This window comes from Leuciscus leuciscus, assembly GCF_965113295.1.
Source record: "Leuciscus leuciscus genome assembly, chromosome: 19".
Lineage (NCBI taxonomy): Eukaryota > Metazoa > Chordata > Actinopteri > Cypriniformes > Leuciscidae > Leuciscus > Leuciscus leuciscus.
In genome coordinates this window covers 10,095,410-10,112,716 of record NC_138743.1, presented here as the reverse complement: position 1 = coordinate 10,112,716, position 17,307 = coordinate 10,095,410, and the positions used below count along the sequence as shown (strand labels likewise).

The 17,307-nt window shown below is 37.5% G+C and overlaps 1 protein-coding gene across 2 annotated transcripts in view; it reads right to left on the bottom strand.

Moving 5' to 3' along the window:
- Positions 1–17,307, bottom strand: part of nkain2 (sodium/potassium transporting ATPase interacting 2) — a gene marked incomplete at its 3' end in the record, with an annotated part of 163,981 nt that overhangs the window by 27,716 nt on the left and 118,958 nt on the right. For both annotated transcript variants that reach the window (XM_082148325.1, XM_082148324.1), the window contains exon 4: positions 15,409–15,609. In XM_082148325.1, the coding sequence (XP_082004451.1) occupies positions 15,409–15,609 (201 nt within the window). The remainder of the gene's footprint in view (positions 1–15,408; positions 15,610–17,307) is intronic.

Below are 17,307 nucleotides of genomic sequence, written 5' to 3'. Positions count from 1 at the left end.
CACATTGGCCACAATAAACTGCACCTCGTTATTGAATATTTTTGGAAACCTCCTTTTGCCAAGATAGCTCTGAGTTTTCTCCAATTATCCCAGATGAGTTTGGAGAACACACTCTCCAGATCCTTCAGATTCCCAAGTCCAAGTTAATACACTCTTCAGTTTTCAATAGGGTTCAGGTCTGGAGACTGGCATGGTCATGGCAGAACCTTTACTTTGTGCTCAGTGACCAATGTTTGTGTTGATTTGGATCATTGTCCTGATGGAATATCCAAACAGGGTCCTAAGATTTCTAACAGAAGCAGATTTTTTATCTGTTTGTATTTGATAGAATCCATGATGCCATATATCTGAACAAGATATTCAGGACCTCCAGCAGAAAAATAGACCCACAACATTAAAGATCCAGCAGTTTAATTGTACACATGGGGTGCTTTTATATATATTATCCCTGTGTGCACCAAACTCTTGAGTGTTTTCTGCCAAAAGCTCTTTATTTAGTTTCATCAGACCATAGAACCAATTCCGTTTGAAGTTCCAGTAGTGTCTTACAACTGAATATGCTGCAATTCTCCAGCTGTGATCCTTGGAGAATCTTTATCCACTCGAACTATCCTCCTCGCCTTGCATTAAGACAATATAACATGTCCTCTTCTATGTAGATTCGTAGCGTTTCCTGTTTATTGGGACTTCTTAATTATTGCCCTGATGGTGGAAATGGGAATTTTCAATGCTTTAGCTATTTTCTTACAGCCACTTTTTCTGTGAAGCTCAACAATCTTTTGCAGCACATCAGAACTATATTCTGGAGAATGGATAATTTCATGTTCTTAGTCACCCTGGTGTGCTGAAAATTGTAAATATGAAGGGGAATGTACTTCAGAGATATTTTACTTAGAACAATTTATAGTGGTACCAATAATTGTGGCCAACGTGTATTCGAGAAAAACATTTATTTCATAATGTGAGCCCATCCCCCACCCACACACACACTTTCATTTGTTTTACTTGTTGAAAAAGGTCAGATTTTTGTGATTTTTGAATGAAACAACAAAAGGATACACAATGCAGATTTATTTTCACAGCCTTCTTTGATCATATTTACCAAGGGCGCCAATAATTCTGATCACGGCTGTATACAACTAGCTCTTCTCAGCTGATTCTTGTCAACCTCTTGCTCGTGTGGTGTTTGAGTAATAGGGCTCCGCCATTCAGCCTTGGTCTCCGATTTCTCTGACTTATCAGATGAGATGCTCGGCCACGTCAGCCGCGCCGGAGATATCAGACCTCCTGTCACTCAACCGCGGCCCGCATCGTTACTCACTCCGGCAGAATAACGGAGAAAATAGCAAGACAAGAAAGAGAATGAAAGGGGTCAACAAATGGATAAAAAGAAACAAAAATAGACTTTGAATAAGATCACCGGGGGAGTTCGGCCTAGTGTTGACATTTACGAGAGCTGATGGCAATCGCCTGCTACACTGGCATCTGCCAAGCTGATGATTTGCAGTGCACAACTCATCCTCGCCACCAAATTAAGTCTTGAATCGAAATTGGCTATGGCAATAGGTTTCCACAGAGGTCTTGAGGGATTGGCATGTAATGAAGTCGATTGATTTTCTTTTCCTCCGGGTGTTATGTTTTGTCAAAACAGTTACCTATTCTTCTTTAGGCGTTCCATAAATCGTTCATGGACTGACAGCTTAAGAAAGGTTAATGTTGTTGTTTCAATATAAATGCAAAGGAATGGTCACATCTGCATAATGGCTAATGGGAGATGGATGCATCCGTATTTAAATGCCCTTTTTAAGGAGTTTTAAGATGAAAATAGACTCAATAGTGAGATTAGTTGAGCCTTCATGTTGAAAAAAGTCCCCATTATAAAGTACATTATAAATAAATCAATACATTTAAAGTAATTATATAGTTTAATAAATAAATAAATAAATAAATACCACAGGACTCAGAATGACTGCATCAGGGGTGCGTTTCCCGTACAACAACGTAACTTGCTGCTTCACTACCATAGTACGATGCATCGTTGAAGAAATCAACTCGCTAGTCATGACTGTTTCCCGGAACCATATTGTCGCAAAGTGGTCATTTAACCACATAGGTTTTATTGAAACATTTTGAGATCAAATTAACGCTAGATGTTTTTATTTAAATTACAGACATGGCATCTGAGGACTATTTCTCATTTTTCTCAGTTAATTTGCTTTATTTCCAAATTCAATCGTAGGCTCGTTCTTATAGTAGAGCACGTTCGCACATGCGCACTCTCCAAAAGTGGTGCTTTAAATCTCTTGACAAACTAAAAGACGTAAATGACATTTTGTATGTATTCTAAATAAAAGATACAGGTTGTACTGAATGTCGGCTTGCTTATTTTGCTCAAGATAAGGATTTACTAAGTCCACATGTCATGCAAACTAGAAACTATGCTTCTAACCACAGGTCGAGAGCTGTCTGAACTTTTCGATGCTGTTTGCGAATGTTCGTTGGATCAATGGTTTCGGGAAACACTGACTCGTTGAACTATGCTGATAATGACAGAACTTGTGAACGTAGTTGGCTAACAATGCCTTTGGGAAACGCACCCCTGGATGGTTTAGTAGTCACCCAATAACTGAGTACTCAATTAGTGAGTTTGACTAGTTTATTCAGATTTTGTTAGCTCTACTATTATTTAGCTGCTGTAATTTGAAGGTGGTGAATTTAGAGGGCAAAACTTATCCGAAAGGGTTTTACTGTCAGCGCACTACACGCAACCGTCTTTGCATCCGCTTTGAAGCAGCACCTTTCATCCTCTTTAAAGCACCTCTGCTGCTCTCAAAGCACATAAATAAGCCCTCAATAAATTTCAGATCAATTACTGTCTATAGGGCTCCAAATATTTGTAAAAATTTTTGGTCTATCATCATGTTCTACGAGCGTTGCATTTTTAAGTTAAAAACACATCTCAGGACTCCTTTCATTCTGTCTGACTGCTTTTAAACACAAGAACACTGCTAACCAAATACGTCTGATCGGTGTCTTAGCACAGACTAGTTGACCCAGCTCTCTTTATTTCAGGAAAAAGGGGTTAAAATATACCATGGTAAACAACAAGCCATGTCAGAGCTTGAAAAATTGCCTTTGAGCACATAATCCTTTTAGCCTTTCTGCAATGATAGCATCCAATTTGATTCAGTGTTTGTCTTTTCCCATTTGATGGGACACATATTTCCCTCACAAACCTAGCACTCACCTTTCCTTCATTTTCTTATCATTGTCACACATAGCTCAGAACAATAGGCATCGAAATAAACAGTGGAAGGAGAGACACGTCTATTCAGCTGTTAAAATGAATGTGAGAGCCTGGGATCCCAATCAGTAATCCTGAGAATGCAGAAAGCAAGCAGTATTAAACTGAGCAAGTATGTCCACCCATGAATCTTAAGAGACGGCGCACAGGGAGAATTGTTAACGCACAGGGAGTTATGCAAATTCTACCACTCAATCAACAGGCTTACTATACAAAAAAGTTACATAAAAACCGGAAAAGTGAGGCTATTAATATACGATGCAAATATGATGCAAATAGCTTTAAGCTCATTCATTTAATGTTGCCGTTAATGGACCCTCACTAAACAATTACAGACTAATTAGGGATATATATTCACAATATATTTGTGAAGATCTTACTGCTAATGTAAAATTAAGCTACATTATTTGCTTTTTATTTAGCCATTAAGTTACATCAATATTAGTTTTGCCTTCCTTGCTTATGTGTGTTAAGAAAGATGTTTTTAATTTGAACTTTAGAAGTCGTAAAAACAGCATCAAATCATTTTCAAATTAGTTCAAACCAACTATTTAAATGAATATCATTTCAAAAGTCTGATTCAGTTGCATGACTTGTTTTTAAAGCAGGGTAAAAATACATGGCATTTCTCATGTATTGAAATGTTTTAGTAAAAACATATGCAGGTAATATTGCAGTTTAATACAAAATAATGTTTTATGGGTGAATATACATTTGACTTTAATTTCTTGCATTAAACACTTATTGAATCTACTTGGTAACTGTTTGGTTAAAATTACTTGATTCATTAAATAAAAATACCATAAAAAATGTATTAAAAAAAATTCAGAAGCCAGAGGTTTGGTAAAATAAATATTTTAAAAATAAATATTTGTTTAATTTAAACAAATTAATTAGTTAATTAAAATAAAAAAAGTAAATAAATGCATTTATTTTACATTAATATAATAATAATAATAATAATAATAATAATAATAATAAAAATAATAAAACAAAGGAAACCATTCTGCAGCACACTGATATTAAGATATATTCAATATATTGTTAAAAGGCTACATAATAAAGAGATGTTTTAAACAAAGCTTGATTGATTATGAGTGTCATTGAACATGTTCAAGCTCATCAGTATAGCTGCTGTTAATAGAGGCTTTCATTGACTTGTCTGACTGGACTCACGGCTACAGCTGCCTGTTGAGAACTGCGCAGGTTTGGGACAGGTATAATAACGAAAAGGACGTGACTCAAAATCCCCAGCTGTCATAAGTCCTATAAACCCGGCATGACCCAGTCATCTTAGTAGAGGCCTGTTATATTCCTCTGCATGAGAACAGACTGAGGCTTGACACAAACCGGGACTAGCTGAGATTTCTGTTAGCATATGTCATGCCGCACAGTCGTGACAGCTGATGCCGAGGTAACCACCAGGGATGAGAATACACCCAGCGCCCACATTGAAGAGATTATCATGACGTGAAATTTTCATAGTCCACATGCTTAAGATGCTTGAAGCTGCTCACTATCATTACTGTATCGTCTCTGTAATAGAGATGGCATTTAATATTTAAAACATCATGCAAGATGAATAAAAAGCAATTGCGTTAGATACTGAAGCTCTCATTGCACGTCCTAGAGAGCTGACTTACTGCCTACCTTCTGAAGCAGCATACTAACCATAAAAGAAGGCTGTGACTTTGTCATATGGTCACACATGACCATTGCAGAATGCAATTTCAACCGGGGGGAACCCCTATCGTCAAGGTTCTGATGCATTTTGGACTTTTAAGTTTGCATTCATCAGTTTCATGTTTTCTTTGTTCTAGTTTACCACCTCTATGTGAGTTTGTCTCTATGGCTACAGATATGATTAATTATTCATTTAATCTGTGTATCGTTAATTAACCTTATTTGCCTTAGTACTTAAGTTCCAGTGTTGTCATTGTTCAGTTGTCCGGTCTCATTAATGCTACGTTGTGTTTGCTTGCCTGCCTTTTGTTGGAGATACCTTTGGATATTTTTAAAGACTGTTTAAACCTAGTTCTTCATCTTCATGCGTTTTACTACCAGGTATCGTGACACCTTTATATACACTATATTGCCAAAAGTTTTGGGACGTCTTTTTACATGCACATGAACTTTAATGACATCCCATTCTTAATCCGTAGGGTTTAATATGGAGTTGGCCCACCCTTTGCAGCCGCAACAGCTTCAACTCTTCTGGGAAGGCTTTCCACAAGGTTTAGGAGTGTGTTTATGGGAAATTTTGACAATTCTTCTAGAAGAACATTTGTGAGGTCAGGCACTGATGTTGGACGAGAAGGCCTGGCTCACAGTCTCTGCTATAATTTATCCCAAAGGTGTTTTATCGGGTTGAGGTCAGGACTCTGTGCAGGCCAGTCAAGTTCCTCCACACCAAACTCGCTCATCCATGTCTTTAAGGGCTTTGCTTTGACTGGTGTGCAGTCATGTTGAAACAGGAAGGGGCCATCACCAAACTGTTCCCACAAAGTTGGGAGCATGAAATTGTCCAAAATGTCTAGGTATGCTGAAGCATTAAGAGTTCCTTTAACTGGAACTAAGGGGCCAAGCCCAACCCCTGAAAAACAACCCCACACCATAATCCCCCCTCCAGCAAACATTACACATGACACAAAGCAGTCAGGCAAGAACCGTTCTCCTGGCAACCGCCAAACCCAGACTCGTCCATCGGATTGCCAGAGAACAGATCTCCACTACTCTAGAGTCCAGAGTGTTTTACACCACTGCATCCGACGGTTTGCATTGCACTTGGTGATGTAAGGCTTGGATGCAGCTGCTCGGTCATGGAACCCCATTCCATGAAGCTCTCTACACACTGTTCTTGAGCTAATCTGAAGGCCACATGAAGTTTGGGGGTCTATAGCTATTGACTCTGCAGAAAGACTTTTGCGCACGGTGCGCCTCAAAATGTTCTGACCCCACTCTGTGATTTTACATGGCCTACCGCTTCGTGGCTGAGTTGCTGTTGTTCCCAGTTGCTTCCACTTTGTTATAATACCACTTACAGTTGACCGAAGGCATATTTAGTAGTGAGGACATTTTTGGGAGGACTATCCCTTTAATTTAAATTCAAAAATTGATTTGGCATTTTAAAGATATTCTCAATTAAATTCCAAATGGCAACAAACCCTGAAAAGAGAGCAGGTCTTTTGACTAGACTGTCTATGGGAAGACCTTCTGGTTACACAGTCTGCTCATGGTCAGGCAGATCCCGGGGCCGTGCGACATCAGTGCTGCTCTGGTGTGCTGGACACAGCCCATTTACTGATGCATCCATGCATACGAGAGCCCCCACTCTCCCCTTCATATCTGTGTCTGTGTGAAAGAGAGAGAGAGAGAGCAGAGGTTTGGCCAACTGCCTGCCAACACTCTCTCCTTCTCTTTCACTGTGAAGGAGAAATCTTCCCAGGAACAGTTCCCAACGGCCCAGAGGTGGACTCTCGAAAATGAATATATGCCAGACATTCAGCTAAACCTCACAAAGGACTTCTGTGGAGAATGTCAGTTTGACGTATGCTTTTTCAGTACATTAGCATTGCGTATGGCAAAAGGGTTTTGTTTCAGGTGAGTCCAATTTTCTGCATATTACACGAGCGGGTACAAGAGAGCCTCCTCCTCCTCCTCCTCTGTCTACACGCTGGTGGATAGCAACACAACAGACCTCACGAGTACTCAGGGCAGGAGGTGAGGGAGAGAGCATTAATCACAGATGAGAAGTGTTATCCCACCATCGGTGCTCTCTTCCCCTCTTTTCCTCTGTCTTTTCCATAATGCACTCACTGCAGCCAGCAGCGGATACAAGTGCGCACTCTGTTTCTACCCAAGCACCTGAGGAAATTAACACACTCTCCTCTAAAGGACCTCCAAAGTTTGTGTCTGCAGAAGGGTTGTTTAGAAACAAGTTTCAAGTCCACTGTGGCATCTTCAAATGAGGAGATATTTCACACGAGTGCTGTCATATAATCCTGATCTTTTCTAGAGATTTAGTCATGGGCCCAAAGAAGAATCTTCTTAAAGATAATACTAAATAAACTTAAACAGGCACTGACCATGCAATAAATTGGCATGGAACAACATTTTGTGTGTGCAGGGTAACCCTCCTACATACTCATGAAATGGCATTTGCAACCTATTTTACCGTAATATAACGGCGTGTTATAATATGCTATGGACATTATTTACAATTCTAAAGCGATAGTTTACCCAAAAATAAACCCAACATGTATGACTTTCTATCTTCTGTGGAACAGTTTTTTTTGTCCATACAATGAGGGTCCAAAACAACACAATTGACTTTCAACAACCTTTTTCAAAATATCTTCTTTGGAGTTCCGAAGTCACGTACTGTAGGTTTGGAATGACATGAGGGGGTGTGAATGATGACAGAATTTTTATTTTTGGCTAAACTAACACTGTATGATTGCTAACAGTCCATTTTGATTTCCTCTTGACTTGAACATCAATTAGACATTACTGTTCGGTAAGACAAGTTTTTTGAGAGATGTCTCTTTATTTGATCAAAATACAGTAATATTGTGATTTTAAGCATTATTATTATTATTACTCCAGTCTTCAGTGTCACATGATCCTTCAGAAATCATTCTAATGTGCTGATTTGCTGTTCAAGAAACATTTCATATTATCAATTTTGAAAACAATTTTGCCGCTTAATATTTTTTGTTGAACCTGTGATGCATTTCTTTTTCAGGATGAATATTAAGTTAAAAGGAACAACATTTGTTTGGAATTGAAATCTTTCGTAACATTATAAATGCCTCTAATGTCTGACTCCAAACTTTTGAACAAAATGATTGCCTACAATTTTGCTCTTTAATATGCAGAATGTATCTGCTCTTCTGCATCACTTGATCATTTATAGAAAATAAACACAGATATTTATAACCATCAATTTAAATAAAATTCCGTATACCACCCGTTTTCTGCGGGCGGAGACAAACATGTTAATTACACCAGACAAATAGCGCTGAGATTTATAAATAAAGTGCATTCTATAATAAGCTTCATTTGCATAGAAAAGAGGCGTGTCTGCACTGAACAGAAAGACAAATGACTTAATGACTTCATTTAAATATGTATGCTAGTGCATAAACCACCCGGTCAAGTTGAACTGCAGGTGTTTAGTGAATATTATGCAGGTTTTTGCACTGAAATATCATGCTGCATTGGTGAATTCCCCCCACAGAGTGCAAGAGGAAGACAAGGAGAGCAAGAGAACCTGGGATTATCACGAAGCGATCGTTGTACGATTCCGATATTAGCTCACACCACGGGCCTTTCATTATCATACAACTCTACTTAATTACTTTCAGACTGACGCTCCCTTACTGTGTAATGATGCATGCAGCCTTACTAATGTCTGAGATGCTTGTAAATGAATGGTCGAAGGCTCCACATCCATTTCGGCTGGAAGAGAAACCTAATTAACTGAAGGTGCCGCACTGTTGCTCTGACGCGAGAAAACAATGGGAGCAAAGGCGCGTCTAGGAGCCTGCTGCAGGTGCCGTTCGGGAAAAAGAAAAGCACAAAGTGGCTGGCTAGCAGGGAAATGACAGCACTCCCTCCCAGATGCCTCCTCTGTAATCCACATAATTATCTCTGTGTGTGTGAAGATCGAGCTGTCATTACTGTAGTTCACATCTACGGCCTTTCAACAAGCCACATCCATCTCCATATTACTGAATCGAATTAACCCCCAGGTTATTTTCATTAATAAATATGAGATAAGAAATTATTACTTGGACACTTTGTGTTCTGTCAAATGACTGTGTTTTATTGAAACAAAAATGTGCTGATCAATTGTGTTCTTGTCAGCTAGATAAAACGAGAAGTGCGGAGAGGGAGCGAGCGAGCGGTTGTCACCATAGTTAACTGATCAAAGAGGCACTTATTCGCTTTAGGAGAAAATAATGAACGAGTCAATTTTTCAACACCCCGATTCCTATGTGGGGAACAAAGACGATCATTATGTATCTGAAAGCTTGAGGGGATGATTGAAAATGTTGTCTATGCATCCAGACACAACTGGGGAGGGTCTGAAACATAAAGAAACACGTTGTGAGGCGGCAAAACAGCCCAGAGTCCAGAGAAAACACATTATGAACGGCAAGACAAAGACTGTTGAAACACTGGATGATAAAGCTCTTGTATGACTTACATCTGAGCCCTGACAGTCTTGACAAATGCTTTTAATTCTTGTTAGATTTAAACAGCAAACATTACTGTATGTAAAGGATAATACACATACAGTAATTATCGCTAAAAGTTAGTTTGTGATAAATGATGCTGCCTGAAATACATATATACAACTGTCCAAAAGTTTGGGGTCAGTATGTTTAAAAAATAAGAGAAAATTATTTAGATGGGAAGCATTAAATTGACCAAAAGTGATAAATAAAGTCATTTAGAATATTTCAAATAAATGCAGTTTTTTGGATCACAGTTTCCACAAAATATTAAGCAGCACAACTGCTTTCAACATCGAAAATAATAAGAAATGTGTCATTTTCATGTGTTTTCATCATGTGATCATGCGATAATGAAGTAGAAAATTCAGCTTTACCATCACAGGAATAAATACATTTTATAATAAATGTAAAATATATATGTAATATATATATATATATATATATATATATATACAGCGGGGGAAATAAGTATTGAACACGTCATCATTTTTCTCAGTAAATATATTTCCAAAGGTGCTATTGACATGACATTTTCACCAGATGTTGGTAACAACCCAAGTAAGCCATACATACAAAGAAACAAACAAAAATAAGTTCAGAAATTAAGTTATGTGTAATAATGTGAAATGACACAGGAAAAAAGTATTGAACACATGAAGAAAGGGAGGCGCAAAAAGGCATGTAAAGCCAAGACAACTGCTGAAAACTTACAGTAATTAAAAAGCAATCCAGGCCCCTGTCAGTGGAAATTAATAACAGCTGGTTCAGTCCCAAATGATGGCCTACAAAAAGGTCTCATTGCCAAGGTGTCACACAAGACACATCTCATGATGGGTAAAAGCAAAGAGCTGTCTCAAGACCTTCGCAACCTAATTGTTGCAAAACATAATGATGGCATTGGTTATAGGCGCCATTCTAAGCTTCTGAATGGTCCAGTGAGCACTTTTGGGGCCATAATACGGAAGTGGAAAGACAATAATTTCACCATAAATTTGCCTCGACCAGTGCTCCTCGCAAGATTTCTGATAGAGGAGTGAAAAGAATAATCAGAAGAGTTGTCCAAGAGCCAAGGATCACTTGTGGAGAGCTTCAAAAAGACCTGCAGATAGCAGGTACTGTTGTCTCAAAGAAAACAGTAAGTAATGCACTCCACCTCCATGGCCTGTGTGCACGCTCACCACGACTCCATTACTGAAAAAAAAGCATGTTGAAGCTCATTTAAAGTTTGCTGCACAACATTTGGAAAAGCCAGTGAAATACTGGGAGAATATAGTGTGGTCACATGAGAGCAAAATTGAACTGTTTGGATGCCATAATACACACCATATTTGGAGGAGAAATGGCAGTGCACATTACCCTAAAAACACCACACAACTTGGTGTTGACTCTTGGACAACTCTTCTGATTATTCTTTTCACTCCTCTATCAGAAATCTTGCGAGGAGCACTGGTCGAGGCAAATTTATGGTGAAATGATTGTCTTACAATATATAAAAATACAAATAAAAAACTTATTACACATAACTTAATTTCTGAACTTATTTTTGTTTGTTTCTTTGTATGTATGGCTTACTTGGGTTGTTACCAACATCTGGTGAAAATTTCATGTCAATAGCACCTTTAGAAATATATTTACTGAGAAAAATGATGACGTGTTCAATACTTATTTCCCCCGCTGTATATACAGTATATATATATATATATATATATATATATATATATATGTATAAATCTTTTTTTTAATTCACAATATTACTGTATTTTTGAGCCAATAGATGCAGCCTTGGTGAGCATAAGAGGCTTTCAAAAAGATTAAAAAGCCGATTAATGATAAATGGTATGATAAATGTACGAATGATAAATTACATTAGAATTTTATACTTTTTTGTCCAAATAAGTTACAAATAAAACACTATAAATTAAAATCTATTGTTTTAAATTCTACAAGTGAACTCAGGCATCACAAAGTACAGCATGAAAATGGATATTCATAGTGAGACTTGTATTAGATGACAAAAAAAGTCATATAAATGAAATATGGGAAATCATTTTAAACAACCTGAAAACTAGAAAAAAAGAAACTTCAGTAATCTTGGACCTTCAAGAAACTTGGAGCAATAAACTAAGCTTGTCTCAGGTGGATTCTTGAAACGACCCAAACTGTGACTCTCCGCAGGGACACCATGAACAAAACGCTAGCAATAAACTTCAAGCCTTGATATTGTTTTACAGTCCTTTGGAACGGCCCGAGCAGCCAGCGGTGGGACTCAACTCAGCACTTCTGCTGACACAGACATATGTCTTGTCCCTTTCAATGCTTCAGAGAGTGCTTAATTCAATCATTGTCTTATTGATCCTGGCCTACTGTAACAGTTTCTGTGTTTAGAAGTCTAAGCATTATTGAACATGCAATGACTTCAACAGTTTCCTACATAATATCTGACAGCCCCTAACAATATTTCTTATTCCGCATATAAAAGTGTGTGTGACCCATAGGAAAGAAAAATCACTAATGAGATCTCTTTAATATCTCCTAGACAGCAACAAAATTAAATGAAGGGAAAATGGTGTATTTCTCAAGCTTTTATTATGAAATAAAAAACATTTCTCATTAAATTCTTCCAAGACCATAAGATTTGAGCTTCTACATTCACATTCATTCTATAGCTCTGTACTCTTTCTGCATGTCAACAACTGTCTCATTTAAAAAAAAAAATAATCCTGTTCTAAAATTATCAGCAAATCAATTTTTGTTTTTCATTGCATACACAGTATATATAATTTTTTTTTAATGGATCAAAAGTGCTTTATCACATCACTCACACTGGCTGGGCAAAGCCATTTATCAGATGAACAGGTGATTTATAACAGGCAAAGAAATTTTACAATAAAATACTATTTCAGTCTATCCACTTCAAAATTTCACGTTTAATTCAATGTGTTACTTGCCATTGCATTGTAATTATTTGTGAAATTAAATTTGTGAAAATTGTTTCTACACCATTTCTTGTCAGGTTTAGAGAACGTTCCCATAAAATAAAAGATGTGTTTTCAGATGAGCTATATGGCAGTCTGAAAAGTACTTTCTCAAATTATGTACTTCATCACAAGGTACAGTTAAAAAAAAAAACTGCTAGTGAAATCCCTCACATTTACAGACAGAGGGTGAAGCTCCTTTGGGAAGCAGGTGTGCTTCAATATTGTCATTTCCACAGCGCCACATTCAGATCTGTTTCATCAACTCACATGCCTAATTACATGGCATGTGTGAAGTCACTATAAAACACCTCAGCAGCCTAGGGATCCTCTCATACATCCTCAAGCAATCTAACAGAGCTTCTCTGTAATTACATGAAAGCAGACAGAAAAAATAAAATAGGGATTTTTTTATATTTACCTATGTGGGTGTATAGCACCGCCCCTAAACCGCACATCTTCCTGCAGTAGAGATCAGACCATTAATAAGGGAATAGACCATTATTCACAGCAGCGCCATCTTTGATTTTTAAGGGGAAGTGAGGGATAGACTTCCATCTTTTCACATTATTTAATGTTTTTGAAGTGACGAAACACTGCAAAAATGTCTTTCTAAGAAATTTCAGTGGACAACTCTAGACAACATGAGCTGTGGAAAATGATAAGTGATCTAAGAGCCATTGAAAACATGGTAAGTCTATCCCTCACAGCCTCGCTTTCATACCTGTGATGGCGCTGCTCTGAATAAGGTCTATAGCGGGGCCTACTCTCCTCTCTGGAGAGAGAACACCACAAAGCCGCTGAAAGCTCCCACCAGGCACTCTGTCTGCACAGACAAGCAGCTGCCTTTCTCCTCTGCTATTCGCTATACAATATCTCAACAGGAACATCAGTCATAACAGAGGAAGGTCTATAAATATCGGGGCGAATGGAGCCGATACCTGCCTGCAGCTCTTTATGAGACACAGGCGGTCACCATTAAAGTTACTGACCCCCAGACATCACGGCTGATAAGGTACAGTATACCAGCCTCGCAAAGAAACACTCTCGCTTACAGCACGTCACGCTACAACTTGAGATATTACGTGCAAAAAGCTTGTTATCAGTAACAAAACATCGTTCACAAATGTTGTCTTTGATTAAAACGTGCAGTGGTAGTTGCCAGTCAGATAACATGTTCATCAACTATATTTATTGAAGCATATTTGTATTGGTAACTGACATGAAATACTTTTGGGAATTCCTGTGGTGTGACATTCCTCAATTCATCTAAAACTATATAAAAAAGATTTAGCAAATTTTTTTATAATAATAATAATAATAAAATAACAATATTACATTTGTAATTATATATATATATACTTTTTTTAACTGCATTATATTACTATAAAAAACATAATATAATTATAATATACAATTAATATTTTTATTTGTATAGCATCTTTAATACATTTCAAATGTAGATAATACATAACTGTAGATAAAACAAATGAGCTCATATTAATTGAGAGAGTACATGGACTATTTGTACTATTTGTATAAAAATGTATTTGTCTCACAGCATGACCATTACAAATGAATAAGTGAAGGCAAAAAAAGATGTTTAAAAATAATTCATTAATTAAGAGACTCATTAATGTATATTTCATGAGCTAAAAGGTGGTCAAAAGGTCAAAAACTTAAAAACTGTGGGGGAAAAAATGGTGACCAATTACATTTTCCTGTATACTGTATGGGATAATAAGGGGCAATACAGCATTTTAACCTAAATTCTTTATGTTGATAACATGATATCATAATTTAGGTGCTTACGATGGTCACCAATAGTCCAGATTTTCACAATTTATGACCACAATTTAGCTCATTAAGTAGAAATATTTAATGTGTCTCCCAATTAAAATAAAAACGGTATAAAATGTGGACTGTATACACAAAAATTACACAAGACTTAGAAACAAATCTTGTTTAAAACAGATGATGTATAGAATGTAATACTGCATGATACTGCAGTTGCTATTTGAAATTGCATGTCAACTACCCATTTAACATCTGTAAATGATACTTTTGCAAGTGAAACACAATATTTCTATAAAAAAAAGCAGGCTCTGATATTACTGGTTCACATTTTTCCTTGCCCCGGCGGCCTTGGTTACATCAAAAGAAAACAAATGTCTTTTTGTAAGAAATCGAAGGATATTACAGTTAGATTATGAAAACAAAATAATGTGGACTGATGAATCATGCAGTAAACAGGGTCAAATTTAATTTCATGTTGCGTTGGAAAAAAAAAAACATGTTTGAAATTAGATTTCGCTGTATGAGAATGAAAGCTGAGGGAGAGTATTGTACAGGCTTGTAATCAGAGAATTGCTGAATCCACATTGGAGGGGGTTCACTTCACTATTGCATTAGAGACGCTGATTGTGGAAGGGGGGAGTAGAAGCAGGTGTCGCAAGTAATGGAAGAGATAAAGAATAAAGACTCGAAGGAAGGTAGCATGCTGAGCTCCTATTAACAACCCGCATTCAAGCAATATCAGCACTGGAGTTCGGCCAAACTGCTCGATGCTTCTCATACTCTGAAGCATTTCCTGAACCGATATTTACAGACTTGGTGTAATCAACTGGTTTTCTTCTAAACAGACAAAAACAAATGTACTGCGCCGAAGACTGCTGAATTTTCCACACTCTAAAGCACAGCTTCTCATCCTTGGTAACAGTCAATTATATAGTCTAGCTGTATTAGTGTACACTAATATTTAATCGCAGAATTTCACGAGCGACCAATCAGAAGAGACATATAACAAAGGACCATACATATTTAATACCAGAAGCCGCGATCACAAGCACAGCAAAAGGAAAGAAAAGCCCTGTAAAGGATTACTCACAGCCAGGATAATCTGCAAGGAACTGTGGGCCACCTCCACATACTGGTACTCCAGCAGGCAGCCGGCGATGCTGATGTAGCGATGGTCCTCCGGGGCCCAGGAGGGAGGAGGGGTCACGGGGGTCACCCTGCACCCCGGGCCGTTCTCCATCCACCAGGTGCGATGCATGGAGATGTTAAAGGTCATAATCAGGTCTGTGTCCTGCAGGAGAGAAAAATGAGTCATAAGAGATGCTATACCAACTTTCAATTGACATGTTAACACTCTATATGCTTCTGTGTCACCATACAAAAGTAGAATGGCACCAGAGATATGAGTATATATTTAGAACGAATGCCAAAGATCATCATCCAAGCACTTGCTTTTACCGTAAAGTTAGTCCATTTCCCGGCAATCAAATAATTTTAATTATGTATTCAAGCTTACGAGATGTAATACTCTGAACGCGGACTTATTTAACAATGTAGGTCAAATAACAAGCACTCCAGGATATTTCAATCATGCTAAATCCAGTCCACTCTTGTTTAATGGTGGCTAAGAGAGCGATGGATTTCTCCCCAGTAAGAAACCTTAAATTATAACCAATAGAAATGCATGATTTCATTCATTAGTTTATGTTAAAACGATCATATATTCTGGCTTGCGATCATGGTAATACTTACACCCATGATTTACAAAGTCAGACATTGCCTCACACTGGAAATAGGATCTCTAGGAGCCAGTGAAGGGTTTGTGTTTTGTTGTATCATTAATCAGTTTCAAGCTTTTAACATTTTGAGGCACAATTATTTAAGTGGCGAGACGTCAAAGGGACTCGCAGAGCAATATCCAGCCAACACATACTTATAAATGTGGCATGAGATTAATTCCACAATCAAGTGGTGAAAGAAATCACATATCTCATATTCCAAATTCACTTTTGTGTGCCATTTTTCAGCCTTAATGATCCGCAAGCTGGCGACTGAAGTGTTTGCAATATCCTGGGTCATTTGAGTGAATGCCAGTTACACAAGCGGAGGACTATTTACCAGGGCTTTGCCTTTGAGTATGCAATGAGAACATATTCAAACAAATCCATCAGTCTTAAGAAACACACGCCAAGCCTAGACACAAAGCAGAAAGAAAGAGTCAGAGCCCTTACTCTAACACCTACAGATGCACAGCTGCATAAATGTGATGCACACGCTGAATGCCCCATGAAATCCCTCTAGAGAGCAGCGATTGTGTATTTTAAAGACAGATTTTAGGTCCTACAAGTGTTGAAGCTTAGCACTGAGCGTGCCATTCATGTAGGAACCTCCTGTAATTTTCCTCCTGAGGGAAAACAACAACAACAGCATATAAGAGTATAGTCCTTAAGAAGTGCAAAAAAGGAATAAAAATAAGAATTGTGTGTAGTTTACTCCATGTCTTTTAGCTCTGAGGTCATCTACATGCTAGTGCACTCCTAAAAACTGACAAAATGAAACTTTAGTCCTTCTCTTCCATTTTGATGACTCATGTTGCACTAAACAGACTCTTGTCCAATCAGTGCTCCAATCTTTTGAGATGACTGACCCTTTTTCTATAACATAGAAAGGCAGCTATACTGTATATATGCACTACCAATCAAAGGTTTTGGGTCAGTACGATTTTTTATTCTTTTATTCAGCAAGGACACAATAAATTGACAGCCAGAAACAAAATCAAATAAATGCTTAACTTTCCATTCATCCACATCCAAAATCCACATCCAGTATATATATTTTTTAATGTTTTATTTTGATACAAAATCAAATAAATGCTTAACTTTCCATTCATCCACATCCAAAATCCACATATATTTTTTAATGTTTTATTTTGATATGACGCGTCCAAACTTAAATACGTCATATCTGAATAAAACAATAACCCCTGATT